The sequence below is a fragment of the Brienomyrus brachyistius genome, chromosome 15 (genome assembly GCF_023856365.1).
Source record: "Brienomyrus brachyistius isolate T26 chromosome 15, BBRACH_0.4, whole genome shotgun sequence".
Taxonomy (NCBI): Eukaryota; Metazoa; Chordata; class Actinopteri; order Osteoglossiformes; family Mormyridae; genus Brienomyrus; species Brienomyrus brachyistius.
In genome coordinates this window covers 23586156-23605605 of record NC_064547.1, presented here as the reverse complement: position 1 = coordinate 23605605, position 19450 = coordinate 23586156, and the positions used below count along the sequence as shown (strand labels likewise).

General features: G+C 40.0%; 1 protein-coding gene across 1 annotated transcript; it reads left to right on the top strand.

Annotated features, from left to right (window-relative positions):
• The first annotated feature begins 483 nt into the window (after positions 1-483).
• On the top strand, positions 484-7427 carry ptger3 (prostaglandin E receptor 3 (subtype EP3)). The gene is made up of 2 exons (XM_048977530.1): positions 484-1544; positions 3135-7427. The coding sequence occupies exons 1-2, from the start codon at positions 702-704 to the stop codon at positions 3444-3446; spliced, it is 1155 nt and encodes a 384-aa protein (XP_048833487.1). The 5' UTR covers positions 484-701; the 3' UTR covers positions 3447-7427.
• The last annotated feature ends 12023 nt before the right edge of the window (positions 7428-19450 follow it).

Here is a 19450-nt window from a genome sequence, read left to right as displayed (position 1 = left end):
TTATTTTGTTCTCCAATTCTCTGAACCGAGCTCAAGAAAATGGGTTATTATTTGAAATAGTTGTTAAATTTACATCAGTCATTTGTGATCTAACTGCACGGTGTGCACATACAGTTTTTCATACAGTAAAACTTCTAACTTAGTTGTTGTAGTACTAATTTTAAACGGAAGGTGGCAGTCGTGGAGTATTTTAGGAATCGGAATATATGGGGGGATCTGCTGGTAGAAACGGTATTTAAAAGTGCAAAAGGAATACAAAATATCACTCGCATAATGTATAAGATTATAATTACTAATAATTGACGTTTCCTGTATTTTGTAGTTATAATAAATCGTTGACTATGTTTCATTGGACATGAATAATTAAAACATTTTCCCGTTTTCTAGTTGGCTTGTTACCATTGCGTAATCCAGCTTTTATCATAAATGATTAACGATGTGTGATTTGTTGGCAATATGTTATCTGCAAATTTTGTCGCAGAAGAGGTAGAAATTCAAGTAGAAGCATTATCGGAAATTACACCGCTTTAGATTTAAAACTGAATATTTGTCCTTTTGCCTATGTATTTCAACTGGCTTGATGTCAATGGAGATCATCTGTAGTGGCGCCGCCTCCTCCCGGTTAAAAGCTCCCCGGCATTATGCGTGAAGTTTGAGTGCTTGCGGAGCCGGGGACCAGTGCAATGCGTTTATGAAAAACTATGAGGAACTCCAAGGGCTGCAGCTCTGTGGGCGCCCTGTACAACTTGTCAGCTATAAGGATGACGGAATACAACGTTACCAAATTCCTGAATAGCACGAAAATCAGCCGCTGCGTGTCCGTGGCTTTCCCAATTACAATGATGATAACTGGAATGGTTGGGAATTCGCTGGCTCTGTTGCTAGTGTACAGGTCTTATAGGAATAAAGCGGACAAGAGGAAAAGGTCCTTTCTTCTCTGCATTGGCTCACTGGCATTGACGGATCTTTCTGGACAGCTCCTCACCAGCCCTATAGTTATATCGGTCTATTGGGCAGACTTAGAATGGGAGCGGATAGATCCCAGTGGAGGACTGTGCGCTTTCTTTGGGGTGTGCATGACTATGTTTGGATTGTGCCCACTTTTCCTGGCTAGCTCGATGGCGATTGAAAGGACTTTGGCCATCACATGCCCGCTCTGGTACGCCAACCACATGAAAACAAGTATTACAAAATCAGCTCTGGCGCTCATCTCATGCCTTGTTTTGCTGTTCGCCCTGTTACCCATTGCGGGTGTCGGCAAGTATGAGCTGCAGTGGCCCGGCACGTGGTGTTTTATTGACACTGGTGACAGGGACACTCTCGGCAATGTGTTTTTTTCTACCACATTTGCTGTGCTGGGAATTTTTTCGTTACTTGTTACTGTTTTCTGCAACGCCATCACAATCAGATTCCTCTTAACCCGTTGCAGAACTAAGCCTGGCTCGTCCCAGACGGCAAAGCAGTGGGAGAAATTAACCATGGAGACTGTCATCCAGCTGTTGGGGATAATGTGCGTGCTGGTCATCTGCTGGTCCCCGCTGCTGGTATGTATCACTGCAACATGTAACATACATCTCGGATCCTGACGTAGCAATATAAATATTGGACGTTTGAAATTCTTGCAGTGAAACAATTAGGCTGACATTAATCTTTCCACCCAGTTATCTTGTTCAGGGACGGTGGGGTATTATTAACATTTAGTGGGAAAGTTTTCCGTAACCACTGCATACAAAAAAGAAACCCCTTACGTTTAGTGTCCAGATACGTGCGTATTTAATAAAATTATAAATCACTTTTCACAATGAATCCTCGTCAACAGTATACTGTAGTTAGAATAAAATATGGAGTGTGCAATAGGAGATGTGTTTTGCGTGATTGTTAATAATGTTTGAATGAAATATGTGGTCATAGGATATGTATGTGGGCTATCTAAAGGAAACCTAGTTGCTGCAGAGAGAATAATTGACAGTCAAAGAGGAAAAAATGCAATTTGGCAACAATTAGGCCCTTACTAAATTTAATATCAGTATTTGAAATATGTATCCATAATCCAGCCTTTCTACATTTCACCGATTACTGTTATCTTTATTTGTTTCTTATCTATAAAGATATTATATGGGCTGGAAGTGTACAAAACAATGGAAACACCGAACAATGCATTGATATCAGGGATTTAAAACCAGTTGTTGCTTTCAGAACAGGTTCATTCCTTCTTGGAATGAACATATAAGGCATTTTTGTTGTGGAATGATATTTTAAATGATTTTGCAGTTTTTTTTTGTTTTTCTTGTGCCCCTTCCTTTTGGACTCCGACTTTTCAGGCTTGTCCAGCTTCTGTTAGTTTTTTTCATGCTGCTTCACACACATTGAAGTCAAGTCATTTTATTTGGTGCTGATTGTCTGACGTCCTTCACTGCTGACGCATCTTCGGCATTCGGCCTTATATGACTGACCTCTGTAATTGTGTATGCATTTATAATTAAGTTCCAGAGCCCCTTTTTTCCATGTGGTCTTTATGTTGTTTTATACACCCCACCCCCCCTTCATATTTCAGTTGTTATTCAAGAATAAATACATTATCTAATAGGTAATTCCACTGAACTGCTTTGTATTAGGGGTCATCAGTAATGTTAGCTTCAGGAATAGGCGTTAACCCCCCCTCTGTTGATACTGCATGCTGATTTAGCCTGTCTCGAACACACTTGCAGGAACATTGCAAGACCCCCATTAACCAGTAAATGATCTCTGTGACTAATATGTATATTACATCAGCACTAATCAAATTTTCTGCAAATTTAACTAGATCTATTAGAAATATATTCATGTAGTCTGTCTGAGCCCCAGCATTAAATGGCATAGCAGTATTAACAATGTGCTGGAAGAATTTTTCTGCATCTTTCCGTACATCATGTGGGAAGAGCCTTTGTACAATTGCAATTAAATACTGCAATCAGACAAAACAAAGTCTAAATGGGTCCTGTATATTTGGCAAGTCACAACTGAGAATACTATTGCAATTTAATCATTTATGACTTATCCATAATTATTATTAATTAATTGGGATGAAGTAATGCAGTTTCAATACAAAATGTCTTTTCTCTGTACCATTCGAATGTACCACTTCCCTTTTTTAGATATTAATGCTGAAGATGATCTTAACACAGAGGTCCTCACATCTGTGCAAGACCAATGCAGTGCCATCCAGCTGTGGCCAGGAGCCCAAGGTCGACTGCAACTTCTTCCTCACCGCCATCCGCATGGCATCTCTGAACCAGATCCTCGACCCGTGGGTGTACCTGCTGCTCAGAGAGATCTTACTTCGGAAGTTCTGCCAGATGGCCACAGCAGTATCCAACTTCTCCAAAGAGGCACATAAAGAACCAGCCGGAACCCTGGACGCTCTCAACAAGGCAGCCATTGATAATGACATAACAGAGAAGCAATGACATAGCAAAGCATCACATGCTGACTACTACCACAAGCACTGATAATAATAACAAATATGTTGCATCACTTTTACCTGTACAGCATAAAAAGTGCAGTACAGTAGACTGAAGGATTAAACCAAGATGCATGAATCATGTGAGGTTCAGGCATAGGAAAGAAAACACAAAAAATTAGTAAAATGGCAAAAAACAGCAATAACACCATGGTTTCCTTCAGAGAATCTGGTAAAAAAAAAAACAGACTAATCAAAAGCAAGAGTAAACTGGTATGTCTATAGGTATCTTCCATAGGCTTCCATTGTGCAAACGTTTTTAAGCTGGATCAGGAGATATTTTTTTTAGCTTAGGATGTTGGTAACTGAAAATTGACTCATTTTGAATGGATCAATGAGATGACCAACAGGTTACTATTTAAATGAGCAGCTACTGGCTCTGGTTAAGGAGAAAGGAGCAGAAGTGGGGGGGTAACACCTAAGCCAAGGTTCTGCAGCAGGAGGTGGCAGGGAGACGTTCCAGGGTCAAAGGGGCCAAACGCTGCCGATTCGTGGAACCTGGTTGACGACCCTGCAGCTGACTTATGGGCACCGGAGGAGGTGCGACCAGCAGTAATGCCAAAGCAGGTCAACACCTACCTGAATAATCAATGGCAAAAGCATTCTGGAAGGGATATCTTAACAACCAGGTCACTAAGTTGGAGGGGGGGGCAGATTGTGATGACACACGATTTTTAAATCACTTATATAAACCAGCAGAGAGCTTTGAGGAGAGGGGAAATACTGTTTTCTGAACTCATTGGAGGCTGTTAACATTGCTTGTACAAAGGTCTGATAACAGAATACTATGCTATAAGATGATTCATTTAAGTTGCCTGAATCACAACTGGAAAAGTAAACCTATCTTTACTAAGTCTATGGCATATTACAGGTAAATGTAGTGCAAATTATAAAGATATAATACTTCCTTATATTTATTGATGTTGTAATTGACACTGTGGCTGAAAGCTTTGTAGTAAGTGGCTTTTGGCTTCTCACCTGGAAGTTCACAGATGGAGAAGTAAGGAAGTTATGCACGGATTTTTTGTTTGTCTGAAGCATGTGACGTCAGTTCGACATTCAGCCAGCCTGAGATGGACCTCTCAGCCATCTTCTGGGCTCGGATGTTCTCTGGACATTTTTTAGGAACACTGTGAAGCAGCACGTCAGTCCTTCAAAGAACTTCAAAGATTACTTTTACATTTACAGTCCACAGAAGGCTGCGTGTACATAAGGTTTGGCTGGATATTTTTTTCCACAGAACAGAATAAACACCACCAGCAGCGGGTCCTAAAATTTAAAAAAATATCTAATCCACCATGTAAGTGGTATTTCAGAATGAGATGAAGTGAGAAGGGAAAAATGATCCACTGTGCTCTCTAAAGTACTGCAAAAAAATGAATGTATGCTCTTATCTGTACATAAGTGTTCTATATTTCTGATTGTTTTTCGCTACCCAATGAATTTAAGGAGCTGAGGGAGTGGCTAAGTACCGGCTGCACTCCAGGCTACATGGAGAGCACCCTTATCAGACCATAAGGAGTGAGAATAGAAGCTGCTATGGATGACAAGAGCCAGGTTTAGAGCTCACCTTAGAGCTCGTATTTGTACTGACCAGCCGGATTTAATGTCAAAACAAGACTATGACATTCTCAGTGTTGTGTCTGGTGTAGCGATTCAGTCAGTGCGTTAGCTAGCTATAACACAGTCAGCTAAATAGTATAACTACTAGTAAAATGTAATGATGTTTAATAACATGTGGAATTTCTGTGTAATGTATGGTCTAGCTCATTGAATTTACCATGAAGAATGTGAACTCTCAGTAGTTTTTCTTGCCTTTTATAAAACTAAGTATAGGAAGCACCACAGAGAGAGACAGATTCACCACGTGTGTCCTTCTCTCCATCCATCACCTAGGTTTACTCACCTTTAATCCTAGATTATTTCAACAACATCTGCTTTTTAAGACAAGTGAAATACGGAAGATGTGTTCTTCACTAATTCACATCATTCCCAGCCAATGGAGATTTATACAAGTATAGAAGAGGTGCTGATGAGATATGAAGATGTTTATTAATCCTACGAAAGGAAATTTCGGATGTAGTGGCTAGTACATCAAACAGAAGAGCATTATAATGCCATTAGCTACATCCTGGAAATAATTCCATCTATAGTCAGAAATGCGGCAGACATAGCACAGAGCTGAGCTGAGTACTTTTATTGGCTTTTATGCCTTTTGAACATTGCAGATGAACACTCATTTTAACTGACGGGTGTTCATTTGGAAGAGCTACCCATAATTAGCTTTTAACACTTCTAATCCTGGATTCTTTCTCGTGAAGAATTTCCCAAACTACTTTAATTATAGTTTACTGTCATCACACTATGTGTAACCTAATGACTGTAAAACACCAAACTGCTCCTGATGACAACGAACCTTACGTTAGAGTCATTTAACAATGTGATTTATTGTCAATTTCCCTTCCAGCTAGTGTGAACTTGAAACAGCTGGCTTGTTGCTTTTCAGAAAGTTAATTATGGCTAATTGATTGCAAATTGTAAATCAAATTGTTTGGGGTTTTTAGACACCCTGGAACAGTGTTTTTCAGCCCAATCCTCTGGGATCTCCGGACAGTCCATGTTTTTGCTCCCAAGGGAGCAAAAATGTGGATTGTCTGGCAGGGAACTGGGTGGGAGCAGAAATATGGACTGTCTGGGGGATCCCAAAGACCGGGTTGGAAAACACTGACCTAGAAAACTTCTTGTATTTACTTCTGGCAAGAGTGCCATGCCTGTAATTTTTTATTTTTTTAGTTTGTAACAGTTCTATGAATTTGATTGCACTGAGCACTGCAGATCATGAGTGTTGAGCATTTTGGCTTCTTTATTATTCTTTATTATTATTATTCTTAGAATTTTTATTTTTTAAATAGAAGGAAGACCAAGTGAAAATGAGAGGAGCTATTTTCCTGAGACAAAACTGTGTCAGCCTTGTTTTCACAGATGTCAGAGTCACTGGATAAAATCATTCATACTGTATAATTAGATTGTTCCACGATTAATGATGTTGAACATTTAACTAAAGCTTTTCAAAAACTTGACCAGTTTTTCAAAGGCTTGAAATGCAGAGTTGGTTAGAATATACTCCTCAGTAACCAAGATGTGTGGAGCAGCGGCGCTTCACCATTCAGAAATCTGCAGCCATCTGTGCCAAGAAGAGGCATTTACTTTATTCTCTGAATGTAATTTCAATGTCCTGGAGAATCTACCAGTGCAAAATGGCTTCAGTTTGTCATGCCATGTAATTCAAGCAGCTATACTGACTGGTTTTCTGGAGGCAGGTAATAATCTTAATAATAATTCTTTTGGGAATCCTGTTAGGAACACAAAGAATCACGAGAACAGGGGTGTACATTGCCAAAAAAATTATTTCAATGATTTTAAGTGTATTTTTATCTTGCAATTAATGATATGTGTACAGACCTATATTTATGTGCATCTGTGGGGTGTTTTTGACTGAATTTCTGTAATGTGAAAGTTATTTATTACTAAATTTGTCATAAAGCCACAAATGAAGCAGAGGTTCTAAAATCACACAAGGTACAATATTTTACAAAAGGAGGAGAATCTATCTACACACTCATGTTTTAATGCTGATTAATAATTTACTTATAAAACGAAATGTTGTTCATGTAAATAAGATATGTATCATGAAAGTCAATATGATTTCCATTCCATTTTGAGCACTTAAATGTTGCATGAAAAAATAACCCAGAGCGGTTGCACCTATAACACTAATAATTGCGAGTACATCAGCATTGTGAATGCTTAATGAAGGCTGACATTGTGTTGTGACCCACTTAAAAAGGTATACTGCTATACTGCGATCCATTATGTACACATTCCACTGACTCACGGGTCGTTAATAAATTACATTTGAACTACTGGACATTGACAGACTCAAAATGTGAAGAACACTAATCACAGATGCTTCCGGAAATTGAAAATGGAACTGCTTTGTGTTTCATTTAAAGAGATCTGCATCTTGCAGTACTCACTTGAGATTTTACCAGAAAGCTGTAATTTGACACAGGCTCTGAATCTGAGAAAAAAAAATGTTTCAGATAATAGTGTTAAATTGAATGCACTCATATAATTGCATAAGCTTCATTGCTAATGGTTTTTTAAAACATTAATGCTCTGTAATCTTAATTTATGACATATTTGTAGCAGTACATACTGCACCAGCCATAACTATATCCCTAATGTGTCTGAATGTTTTTTAAATACATTTAACTGTGCTGATAAGGGTTACACAATGTTTATTGCTATAAGAGAATACAATAGGGGATGCATTAGATCCATGAGGTCAGGTAAGCCGTTCTGAGAACACTAAGGAATGGCCAGGAATTGTTCCAGATCTGTGCCTTACAAATACAGTTTGTGGAGCAGGCATGCCTATATGAATTGAAGGCAATTATCTACCCCTGTTTAATAATGTAGATGCAGTGAAAATTTAGTTAGATTTCAGTGCTGGAAGAATTTTTCCCAAAAGTCCATTTAAGGTTATTTTAGCAAAGCTATTGCATTCTTGGCATGGAACTTCTCGTAGGAAATCTTGCATACTCAAGTTTCATTACTTTTTTGCTTTTGGATTTTGTAAAAGTTGTAATGCAAGTTTTATATGTATTCATGCTGAAGTAGTCATTATAAAGCTTTTCCATTGACATTAATAAATGAGAAGATATTGACTTTCCAGCTGCCTTAAGTGTTTGACCTCCTTCCAGATTGGTCTTCATCTCTTACATTTTATTAATTTGCCCAATGCCTTTATCCAAAGCAACATAATCATTCATTTATTTATTTTGAAAAAGCTGTGTCAGACATTTGTGGGTTAAGGGCAAAGCTGAAGGGCTCAGTGGTGACATGACTCAGCCGACTCTGGGACTCAAACCAGTGACTTTCAGATTCCAGGCACAGAGTCCCATCCTGCTGAGCCGCACACTGCCACACTCTTGCCATCTATTGCAATAAAGACTTCAACCGAGGACTTAAAACTGATTGACAGCTGGCCCATCCAATTAAAAGTGTTGTGTTGTTTGTCGTAATTAACGAGTTATTAAAAAATTAAGTCTTGTGTTGTAATTATGGATTTACAGACAACATAATACAGTTAGGATAAATAATTTTTATAAAAAAAAATGTATTCCTCTTTGTTGAGCAACAAACATTAATGTTCATAAAATATACAGACATTCCCAGTTTTCGAAGTCCACAATGTGAACTTATAAGCTTAGCTTGTCAGTAACAGGGCTTTCATATGTTCATATGTTTTATACAGCCATGCACTGCAGGCTGGTGACAGGCTTTAACTAACCCAGGGGTGTCAAACTTACATAACCTGGGGCTGCTGGCTAAGAGGACCTTTCCCAAGCGGGCCACTCGAGCTCTTTTTTGGGTTGAAATAGAGACGAGATAGAATTAAAAATGATGCAACATCAATAATCCGTTAATCAGCATGCAGGGTCCTGGCGGTAAAGTTTGCCAAGCTGGGGGGGGGGGGGGGGGGGGGTGGAGTTCCGGCGGATCGATCGGAAAGCCAGATTTAATAAATTTAACAGTTCTGTTTTTCCCAAGGTGGAGTGGGAGCCTGATGCATCCTGGGGCACTGAGGCTAATAACTATGCATCAATCCCCCTCTGGGTTTAGATGAATCGTGTCCTTAAATTGACTTTTGTTTATTTGTGCCACGCACCAGTGTACTAACCACTTCATGAAACATTAAGCTGATGCTAAAGTACAGAACGGCAATTGTGAAAGAAGTGTGTAAGGTAGGTATAGGATTACCAAAAATCTACCTAGGACACATCCTTAACCAAATGTTACTGCTGGAAATACAATATTATGAGGCTCATAATCCCAACTTTCTGTTTCTTACAGAAATCCAGGCCTCCTTTTTACACAAATATATATAGACACATGGACTATTTAAAACCAAAACTGAAACATCTTGAGAGCAACTGCAGACCCCTGGAAGAGATGGCAAGCACCTTCTCTTCATCTGGCTGGTTACCAAAATGATTTACACAGCTTAGATATTAAGGCTTGGTTTGTTTACAGCTGGAGATTTTACCAGAAGGATTCATATTTAAGGCTTGCCAAAGGCTGAAGTGACATTCACTCAGTACACCAGAGTATAATTATACAGCTATACTAACAATTTTGTTTTTAATGTGAGCTTGTTTTACTTTTATGCTGTTTAATTAATCATTCCAATTTGCTGTCAGCGTATGTCGTTGAGCTTACCTGACCATCAGTTTGGCTGACTGCTGATGTACAGTAGTGTCCCACTCAGCACATGCTAGTGAGGAGGTGTGCTTTCACAATCATTCACACGTCTCACATCAAGCAGGGCTCCGTCATACACAGATGCAATCAGAGAACTCAGTTATAAATAATTAGTTACCTCATCATTAACCATATGTCGAGAAACCCAAAATGTCATCCACCCTTGCTTTCCATTCTGAAAACACATTGCACGTTTCCTGTAATTGTTCCGCCGGTTCATGGGCAGCATTTAGAAATCACATAATCGCCAACACAATGTATTTCTTAGCATTTTTTTTCTTTAATACTGTTTTGTTCAGTGTTGCCCTTAGCTAAGCAAACAGTCTTTGCCAGTGCATTGAAAATGAAGGAACAATTCAAACAGCATCGCAAGCTACAACACGCTGAAAAGGTAAGATGTCCCCTTGGAAAAACACAAACAAAAAATTAGATCAGCTTGCGGCTTTATGTGCCATGTGTCATGACCTGCTTGTACGAACCTCCTGTGTGCCACGCCCCCTCATTAACCTCGTGTGAAATCCTGATTGTTCCCGGCTGTTTGATGCTATTTCCGGCTTGTCCAGTCCACGTTTGAGTACCTTTCCCGAGGTCTGTCATTAATGTCGCCTGCACCCACGTTACACCATGAGTGACTTTACTACAAAGATAGATTAATTAAATCCAGATTACTTCAGATTATGAGTCTTTCTATACCCTACTGACATTAAAAGGTTGTCTGAATTTGTCGACACACTGTAGGTTGTCAGTGTTTCCCAACCTTTTTCTGCCACGGCGCTCTCTTCATTAAGCGATTAATCCAGGGTACACCATTGATTAACGCACACTACTAATTGACTCTTTCCAATAACGTGTATCACATTGCTCTTACTATGCTGGTTCTGGAACAAGTATGTTTTCAGAAATTATCCTTTTCAAAGATTTGTCCATGAGCTTGTCTTTTTACTGCAGGGCAGATTGTGATTGTGGAACACATATACATAAATGGGTGTTAGCTGTAGCTCGGTCATATTTTCAGCCACAATTGATTACGTGGCAAGTTTGTTTACAGTCTACTAGACAATTAAATGAAAAATAGTGACTTAAACATAAAGCTTTTTTTCGACTAAGCCTGGCACTCCTGGCCAGTTCTAATAGCACAATAGCAGAAGTAGAAAAACATTGGGTTAAGTAACTGAAAAATAGTTAGTCTTTATTGGGTCTAGGTGTATTTTAGTAAGTAAAAAAAAAAAAACATCAACTGTACATCCCAATCGCTGAACGAGTTCTCAGGTTTTCAGTGTTTTTGTTAATATGTCTCATCTGGAGTCATTTGTGTTTAAAGTGTAATTTCAGGCTTGGTTCGATCAGGAATCTGATCATTTGTTTTACCTGTGGTCCATGGTATTCTTAAGTCTTCTCCAGCACCGAAGTGTTGTACATTTTTGGCCTCACGTCTTCGTTATCCAATTTTCACGCACATAAATGTCCATATCCATACGCTCATGTTTATTCTGAAAGGTAGGCATTTATATCACATAAATTTAAAGGCATGAAATCCTATAATTGCTTGTAATAATTAATGATGCACGTCTCTGACCCCTGGCTAAAGCTAATTCAAGAAGACTGAGCCATGTTAAATACAATGGACATGGTCTTCAATAACATATGCTGACACTAACTGGACATTCTCTATGGAAACCGGGTTTTATGTTTTCAATAAGTTGCACAATGGACGTGGTCTTCAATAACATATGCTGACACTAAATGGATATTCTCTATAGTAAGTGTGTTTTGCCTACAATAACAATTACACAATATATCAACTCCAGAGCTCCTACATGACTGTGAAAGGCCAGAGATGAAAATGCAATTTCAAAGTTATGGCATTATATGCATTGGTTAGGGTTACCGTACATCTGACAAAGAGGAATTTAGAGTGTGGTTTGCATGAATTTCCCACCACTAGGCTACAAAATTTGCACCAGGCAAATTATATTTTTGATTCACTTAAATATGTGAAAATTTTGACTTACTGTAGCCCCTAATTTTTCGTAATAGCCAGAAACGCCCCTGATAGACTCCGTAACTCAGACCAATCTGAGCTGATTCCTGAATGTTAATGGAAATTTTTAAATTACTTATAGACTTTTAAAGGTACTTATAGTTTTATGTATTAATAACCCGTGAGGTGGAATCAGCCAATTAAGCTCATCAATGAACACACCTATTCTACAACAAGCTTTAATACCAACCTGCTCTCGCATTCAATGCAAGGTGTTGTTGCCCATATGAGCTGTACTGAGCATTACTGCCTTGACTTGCATTTCTCCTCTCTTGCCTGAGCTGTACCTGTTCCAGTCTCTTCCACCTCCTGTTTCCCTCCGATGAGCCCATTTTCATCAATCCTTGTCTTTCGTAAATCCATAGGACTGATTACCCCGGCTATCGACCTTCTTGGAACTGTGACCCCGACCTGCCTGCTTGCCTGCCGATCCGAGTTCTGTTTGCCTGGCTCTCTTAATAAACTCTTTATGAAAGGACTATCACTGTATGTGCAAATGCAACACACAGAATAGTAGAGAGAATTTATGTTTCGATTGTATGCTGGCCACTTATCATTAATCGGTTGCATGCTTGCTGTGAAAAACTTGTGCGGTGGGATGTTGTGGTGGCTGCTGAGGATGGTAATCTGAGAAACAAATGTAGATCCTGATTAAGATTTTGAAGTGTTGTTGTAGAATTTTAAACTTGCAAAATTATTTTGTTTCTGACTGGCACAACAGCAAAGTGGCACACAAGGAATTCTCTCGAGTCTCCCAATTGGCCACTGTAGGCCTGATCACCACAAGGACATCCCTACTCTCCCGAGGGGGCATCAACATGAAGGAACTCAGGAGGCCCCTTCAAGGTAGCGCAGATATCCCAGCAATGAACCTGGAGTTCCAGGCATGTACCTCAAATGCGATCTTCATGCTAGACATTTGCAGCAATAATTACAACACAGTATCCATGTATGCCATGACCCATCCATGTCCACAGCGCTTAGTCAAAAACTGCCACTTAATGAGAGTCAGAGCTGGCTGGGGCATTGTATAACCCAAAGGGCATCACAGTGAAGTACTACAGCCTCTGGTCCAAGGCAGTCAGGGCCACCTGGCAGTGCCTGCTGTAGAGGTCTAGCAAAAAAAATCAACTGGTAACAGTCAGGGTGCTGAAAGCATAACTGATCTGAAACAAGGGGTTCAAGCAGGGATTGGCAAAGATAAATCAAAATGTATTTAAAAATAAGATCCCAAATACCTTATTGTAAGTTGCCAAAATAAACTATGAAATGCAGTGGCCACAGCATATATCAAAATGAACTACTATGTATTTGTATTTCACAATTACTAAAAATACTTTTCTAAGGGAGTATGAAATCACTTTGCAAAACTTCTGTTGGCCTATTTGATCTATCCCTTCAGCAGTACATTGAATCAGTGGATTAAGTGGACAATGTTTGGGAGCAGCAGCCTTTCTCTGCCTAATGAGGCATGCAAAATCCAACAAATGCAAACAGTCAACAGATCAAATATTCCGACTTCCCTGTTACATCCCAGATTCCCACATATCCATGTGATCAAGCAGATGAAGGTCATTTTTAGTCGCCAGCAGTTTAATGTTTAACTAACAATTTGTTAATGACTCATAACTGTATAATAATTTAGTTAATTTGTGTTATTAACGAAGGACCTTCTTTGCATCAGTAACACTGACTCAACAAATCATTCATAGGCAGACAATTGATAGCACCTTTATCCATAGCAACTATCCATCCATCCATCCAATTTCTGTAACCACTTATACTGTTCAGGGTCACGGGGGGTCTATCCCAAAGGCTACAGGTGAAAGCCACAAAAACTAGTTCCTAATAAATAATTAGCTAGTCATTTGATCGTTAATCATAAAAAAAACAATAAACTATGTCTCAGTCATTCATGAAATGCTATACATGGTATACATGATCCTACTAAACTACTTCAATAAGGTACAATCATTTAGTAATCAATTATTTACTTATCAACCAATGGACACCTATTTGAAAGTTGAAAACAGCAATTTTACATTATCAATGTGTTTTGATTTTAAACATACTCAGAAATGTAATCAGAAATCAGCAACTGTACTTGTGAAGGAGTACAAACCCAACTCTAACCACTAAACCTATTGGGAGCTGCAGAATGTGGGTTTATTGGATACTGCATAACATTCACAGTCTGGTAAAAGCATTTATTCATACTCCAATAAAGCTAAAAAAAGAAGACTATTGATCAAGTGGTCCAAAAGAGGTCTAGAATTCGAACAAAAAACAGGCAAACCTATGTGTGGGAGACAAAGTAAACGTGATTGAATGAGTGCGTTTGTGTGTGTGTGTGAGAGGGAGAGAGAGAGAGAGAGAGAGAAAGATAGAAAGTATATTGAATGAGAGTATGTGCTCTGTACCCTACATTGCAGGCATCTCTTTGAACACTGATGCCTTTAAACAGAAAATCCCAACACGTGTTGTACGTGATCTTTATGTTATGAAGAGAAGTGATTTTTCAGCTGAATAGAAATACTTGCCTGCTAGATATAAGCAACTACCTTGTCTAGGTAGGCACCATTCGGAAGCTGCACACATTGATTTGCATTTTTAATGATGCTTGCATCCTCATGTAGACATCTCACAGAAAGCAATTTACAGTACAGTATGCCCTCGGACATTTGTGAGGTAACGTTCCAGAATCCGTCGCGAATGAGGAGGATTCGTGGATGTTTGGTAGAGTCACTAAAAATGGTAATATGTGCTTACCTCTATGGTTTAAGCCCTAATTATGCTCCCAAAACACGTTAATTTCATTTAACAGTTAGCTTAATATGTTACCTATAAAAATACAATTGATTGATGTAAAAACAGAGTACAGTAACGCCTAACAGATATTAGCCACAATTTATTGAAAGAATTGTATAATTTTTGTGTGTTGAATTTTTGTGTGTGCCACTTTGCTCTTGTGCTCTTGCTGCATCCAGGGTGTGAATCTCAAAAGTAATCAGGCTTACATAATCTTTGTTTTCACTATGATAACACAATCACTTTTTTCCATAGTAATGCTCCTGGCCTTGTATTTCTTTTCCTATATGCTTTTTACAAATGTAAACTCATTATATGCCATAAAATAGATCGTGTGCAGAGAAACTGTTTAGTTTCTGTAGTCAGAATGGGTCCATAAAATCTCTCCATTATCTCCATTTTCTTCTCTCCAGCAATATACTCCAGGTTGTACGTCAGTCAGGCCTGCAACGCTGAGAAAGCTTTATAAGAATTGTCTACTGCTCCCACAGAAAAATAATTCTCTGAAATGATAGTGGTGTTGGTCTTTGCAGAAAGGACAGATAAAATATGTCCAGTAGAAAAAGGCATGTTGTTTTCCCAGCAGACTATAAAGGGGAAAACAGGGAGAAAATGTTCAATTTGTTTTCTATTTTCGATTACTGGTTGTTCCTTTATGGTCAGAGTCATTCAGCTCCTGCCCTGAGAAGCATACAGGCCAAAAGGTTATTTTTTCTCGAATTAGAAAACCTTTATGAATAAGAACACAAGCCTGTAAAAATTTAACTGCCAGGCTTTACAACATGCAGTTGTGACAATTCTTTCCAGAGTTTAAATTTTATATTACACCAATATTTCCTGCAAATATTTAATATAATAAATAACTAGTATCACCATATATAATTCCTGATAATCAGATAGCAGAGATGCGACTAGTGGATTTTACATGTGTCTGTATCAACAGTTAAATGATATGTACAATGTTATCTTTTGTTGTAGTGTTAGAAGTAGGTGGTGTGTAATTTAGAGGAGGTGGGTCCAAGGAACTAGAGGAGGCGGGACCAAGACATCTGACTGGTTGGTCCTGCATCCTCTAGTTCCTTGGACCCAAATTAAATTAGGCAGAGTGGTGGCTCTGAGGCTAGGGATCTGTGGTTCAAATTCTGTGAAAATCAAAATCACAATGAGGCACAGCTGTCAGTATTACAGTGAGGGAGACTGGCTGTGGGGGCACGGTAGCAGTGAGGGAACAGAGTCCAACCTCAAAATATGATATTTACTCAGGGAAAAATAGCTGTAATGTGTGTTCTTGAAAATTGTGCTGTCCCTTATGTGGCTTTGAATTAGTTAGAGTCTAACGGCATTCTTTGCCAAAACCAAGTCAATTATTCCTGTTTCCTGTGCCTCATTGAACATCAGGCCCTTCCAGCATTTGTCTTCTTCTCTCAGTCCTTTAAAAAATAAAAAAAATAAAAACAGTGATTAGTCAGCATCGCCTAAATATGTTCAAAGCATTTTTAAAAACTATTTGGGCTGTTTTTGGCACATGTGCATTTGCTCTATAACAGAGGTAGCCACTATTAAGGATAGTTGTATGTGTAATGTACATGTGAATATTATTCCATATGGATAATGACAATGTCAGTGGTTGATATCCCATGAATATAAGTTATGCATGGAAGTGAATCGATGGTTGGTGTGTGTTTAAGAGAGCTGCATTGCCGGTAGCTGTGTCATCTGTTCGGTTTTGTTCTGCGTGTTGCATCATTGCACAAAAGTGCTTGTGGTGGCTGTGCAATTTCCATCCATCCATCCATTTTCCAAACCGCTTATCCTGCTCGGTCGCGGGGGTGGCTGTGCAATTTGTTCAACTGAATTATTCATTTTTTAAATAACCAGCGGCCTTAAACCTCAGGTACAACATCCTCACCTAGATCGGGTGTGACAAACAGTCTTACTTGTGTTTTATATGTTATTTTGGTGTGTTAGCAATTGAAAAACATCATAGGTGTAATCATAATGTAATCATCATTTTTATATTAGGCTCATTTTCTCAAAATTATAGACACGTACCTCATTAACACAACACAAAGAGCAAAACATCTTTTGTAAAATGATACACTGCAACAAAAAACTATGTAGTCTTAAAATTGGTATTTTTGTATCAAAACACAAACACAACAGAAGGGCAAAGCTTTTATTTTTTCAAACCAATGAATTTCAACAAAAAAATGAAGTATAGAACACACAATACTCTCTAACACACATGGAAACAAATAGGCTCTGTTCAGTGACAGATACCACATAAAGAGCCTGTGGGGGGGGGGGGGGGTGGAACGGCATCCTGCTTCTTGCTTGTTCACGGAGCCTCGTCAGTGTCACAGGCTGGCTAATCAATGGTGGAAATATAGTGCCTTACCTAGCCTGGCCTCCTCCCACATCGATATCTTCACAGGCCTCCCCCACCGCTTCCCCGTCCCATGTTAGTGTGAAGTGTGCATGTATATGTATGAGAGAGTTGTGTGTTTATGTCTATAATGCATTAAAATTAGTGGGTGCGGTTCGGGTATGAGGGCCCCACCACTGGCAGATGGCAGAGTCCCCCATCCCCCTCCCTGCGCCCCAAGGCCCTAATGTAGCATGAACATAACTAAAGTGCAAAAAGCAGGTGAGCAGTCGAGGCACGGGCCCCCCACCGCTGGCAGACGGCAGAGCCCCACCTGCCTCAACCCACCTCCTCAGCCCTAGTGTCATGTGGTGTCTAATGTGCAAGTAAAAATTGAGGGGCAGTGCCCCTTAAAGCCCTAGTGTTGTGTGAAATGTGGTGTCGGGCTGAGAGGAGCAATAAGGACGTACCAGGACGGGGTCCCGACTGGCCCAGATTATTCCCCATCCCTGACCCCGCACAGCCAGCAGGGGCAGCCAACCGGGGGGCTCAGGGGCAGGCGCAGGGAAATCCCCCACCCCCCAGGCGCAGACCGGTAGAGTCCTGCCCTACCATACCCGATGAGACCCCAGCTAGCAGCCAACAGCTGCCCACGCCCCAAACCCACCCACCCCAGTGCAGTGGTGCAGGCAAAACCCAAAGCCACCCCCCCCCTGCACACCGCCCACCCGAGGGGGGGGGGGGGGGCAGAACCCCCCATCCCCCACACCACCCCCAACCATCGACCACCCAGAGACATGTCACCCCAGCCAAGAGGAACACCAAAGGTCCCCACGTTCTACTTTTTAACAACTGTTCTGTCAGCACAATATAATTTGCTGAACATCCTTTTAACATAATGCTGGAAAATATTGTTTTATAACAAAATATTTTCTACAAGTGCTATAAGTATGTATGTATAACTAATAGCTGTAGGTAGAGCTGGTTTATAAAAGAAGGAAAATGTCACGTGGAAAGAAATACGGTGAAACAAGTGAGAGTTCTGGTGTCATCCTGAGGATCATGTAGATTTGGCCACATGGTCTTATCAATATCACAAAGCACATTTTCTATTGCCAAACAGTAGGGAAAGTATCGTTTAGAACTCCCCAATTAGATTGCTAATTAAAGGACCGATTGGCTGAAGAGTCCTCACACCTGGATTTGAACAGTTGACCTAAAGGTTACCCCAAAAACCTGTATACACACCAGCCCTTTGTGGACAAGACCGCCCACCCCGGTTCAGAATGACGAATCCATTCTTGAGAAGCCTCAAGATGACATCATCAGAGGCTGCCTGCATTGCCTCAAGAAGACTCACTCGTCCATATGGGTTCCTATCATAAACCTCCCACCTCCAACTGGAAAAAAACCTTCAAATCAGATTGAGGATGGGGGACAGAAGATCATCTGATTGTGTGGGTGGGAACTGAACCATTCCTGGATGACCCCATTATCTTATATGACAGTGTAGGTAATGTGGTCTGCGGTACTATGTTGTCTTTGTGGGGGTGGGAATAAAATGTCATTCAGTCCATTGAGGAATTGGACAAAGAGGACAGTGTTGTATGGGCCAATTCTGAAATGGTTGGACCACCCCCTGAGACCTTTTGCTTTTTCTACATAGACGCATTCAGTTGGTTCTGGATTCACATCAGACTGAAGTTTTCTCTGGAAGAAGACCGCCCACCCTGCAATGGTTTGGCGACCCATTCTCGCACCCATAACCTCTGGGATAGGCTCTAGACCCCCTGTGACCCTGAATGGGACAAATAGTTTCAGATAATGGATGGATGGATTTTCTAGGGGCGCCAATGATTGCTGCACACATGTCAAAATATTATTTTCTTTTGATGATTTTACTTCAATGGAATAGTCAGATTTTTGTGAATATTTTGAGTGATAAACGGAAAATAATTATTCACAGCCTGTTTTACTCATATACAATAAGGATGCCTATAATTCTGTACATAGAGCAGGTTTCCCTCCCATCACAGGGGGAATGATGAGCTTCTCTCCAGACTGGCCCACCTTGGTCTGACTAGTTGCTGTAGGGCATGGAGAAGGTGGCATCCACCCTTTTGACTATATCCACAAAAGTACAAGGAGTCATGGAGGCCAACTCAGGGAGGGGCCAATGTCAGTTGTCATTGTAAACAGTTGGCAGTATAACCAAAAATTCTGCTCTGCTTTATTTCTGTATGAAATGATGCATTATCCTGCCATACTAGCATGGCTCCTTCTCAAGCGGTTTGACCATTTTGAACATACAAACTGCCTAGTTAGCGAGCTACCTACCAAGCTACTAAGAAGGACTGAGCTTTCACCGAAAATTACAATTAAAAACTCAATGACAATAGCTTAATTTACA

Coding starts and splice junctions, on each gene's coding strand:
- ptger3 (XM_048977530.1), top strand. CDS start 702: ATGAGGAACTCCAAGGGCTGCAGCTCTGTGGGCGCCCTGTACAACTTG. Junction 1,545..3,134: donor TCTGCTGGTCCCCGCTGCTG/GTATGTATCACT, acceptor TCCCTTTTTTAG/ATATTAATGCTGAAGATGAT.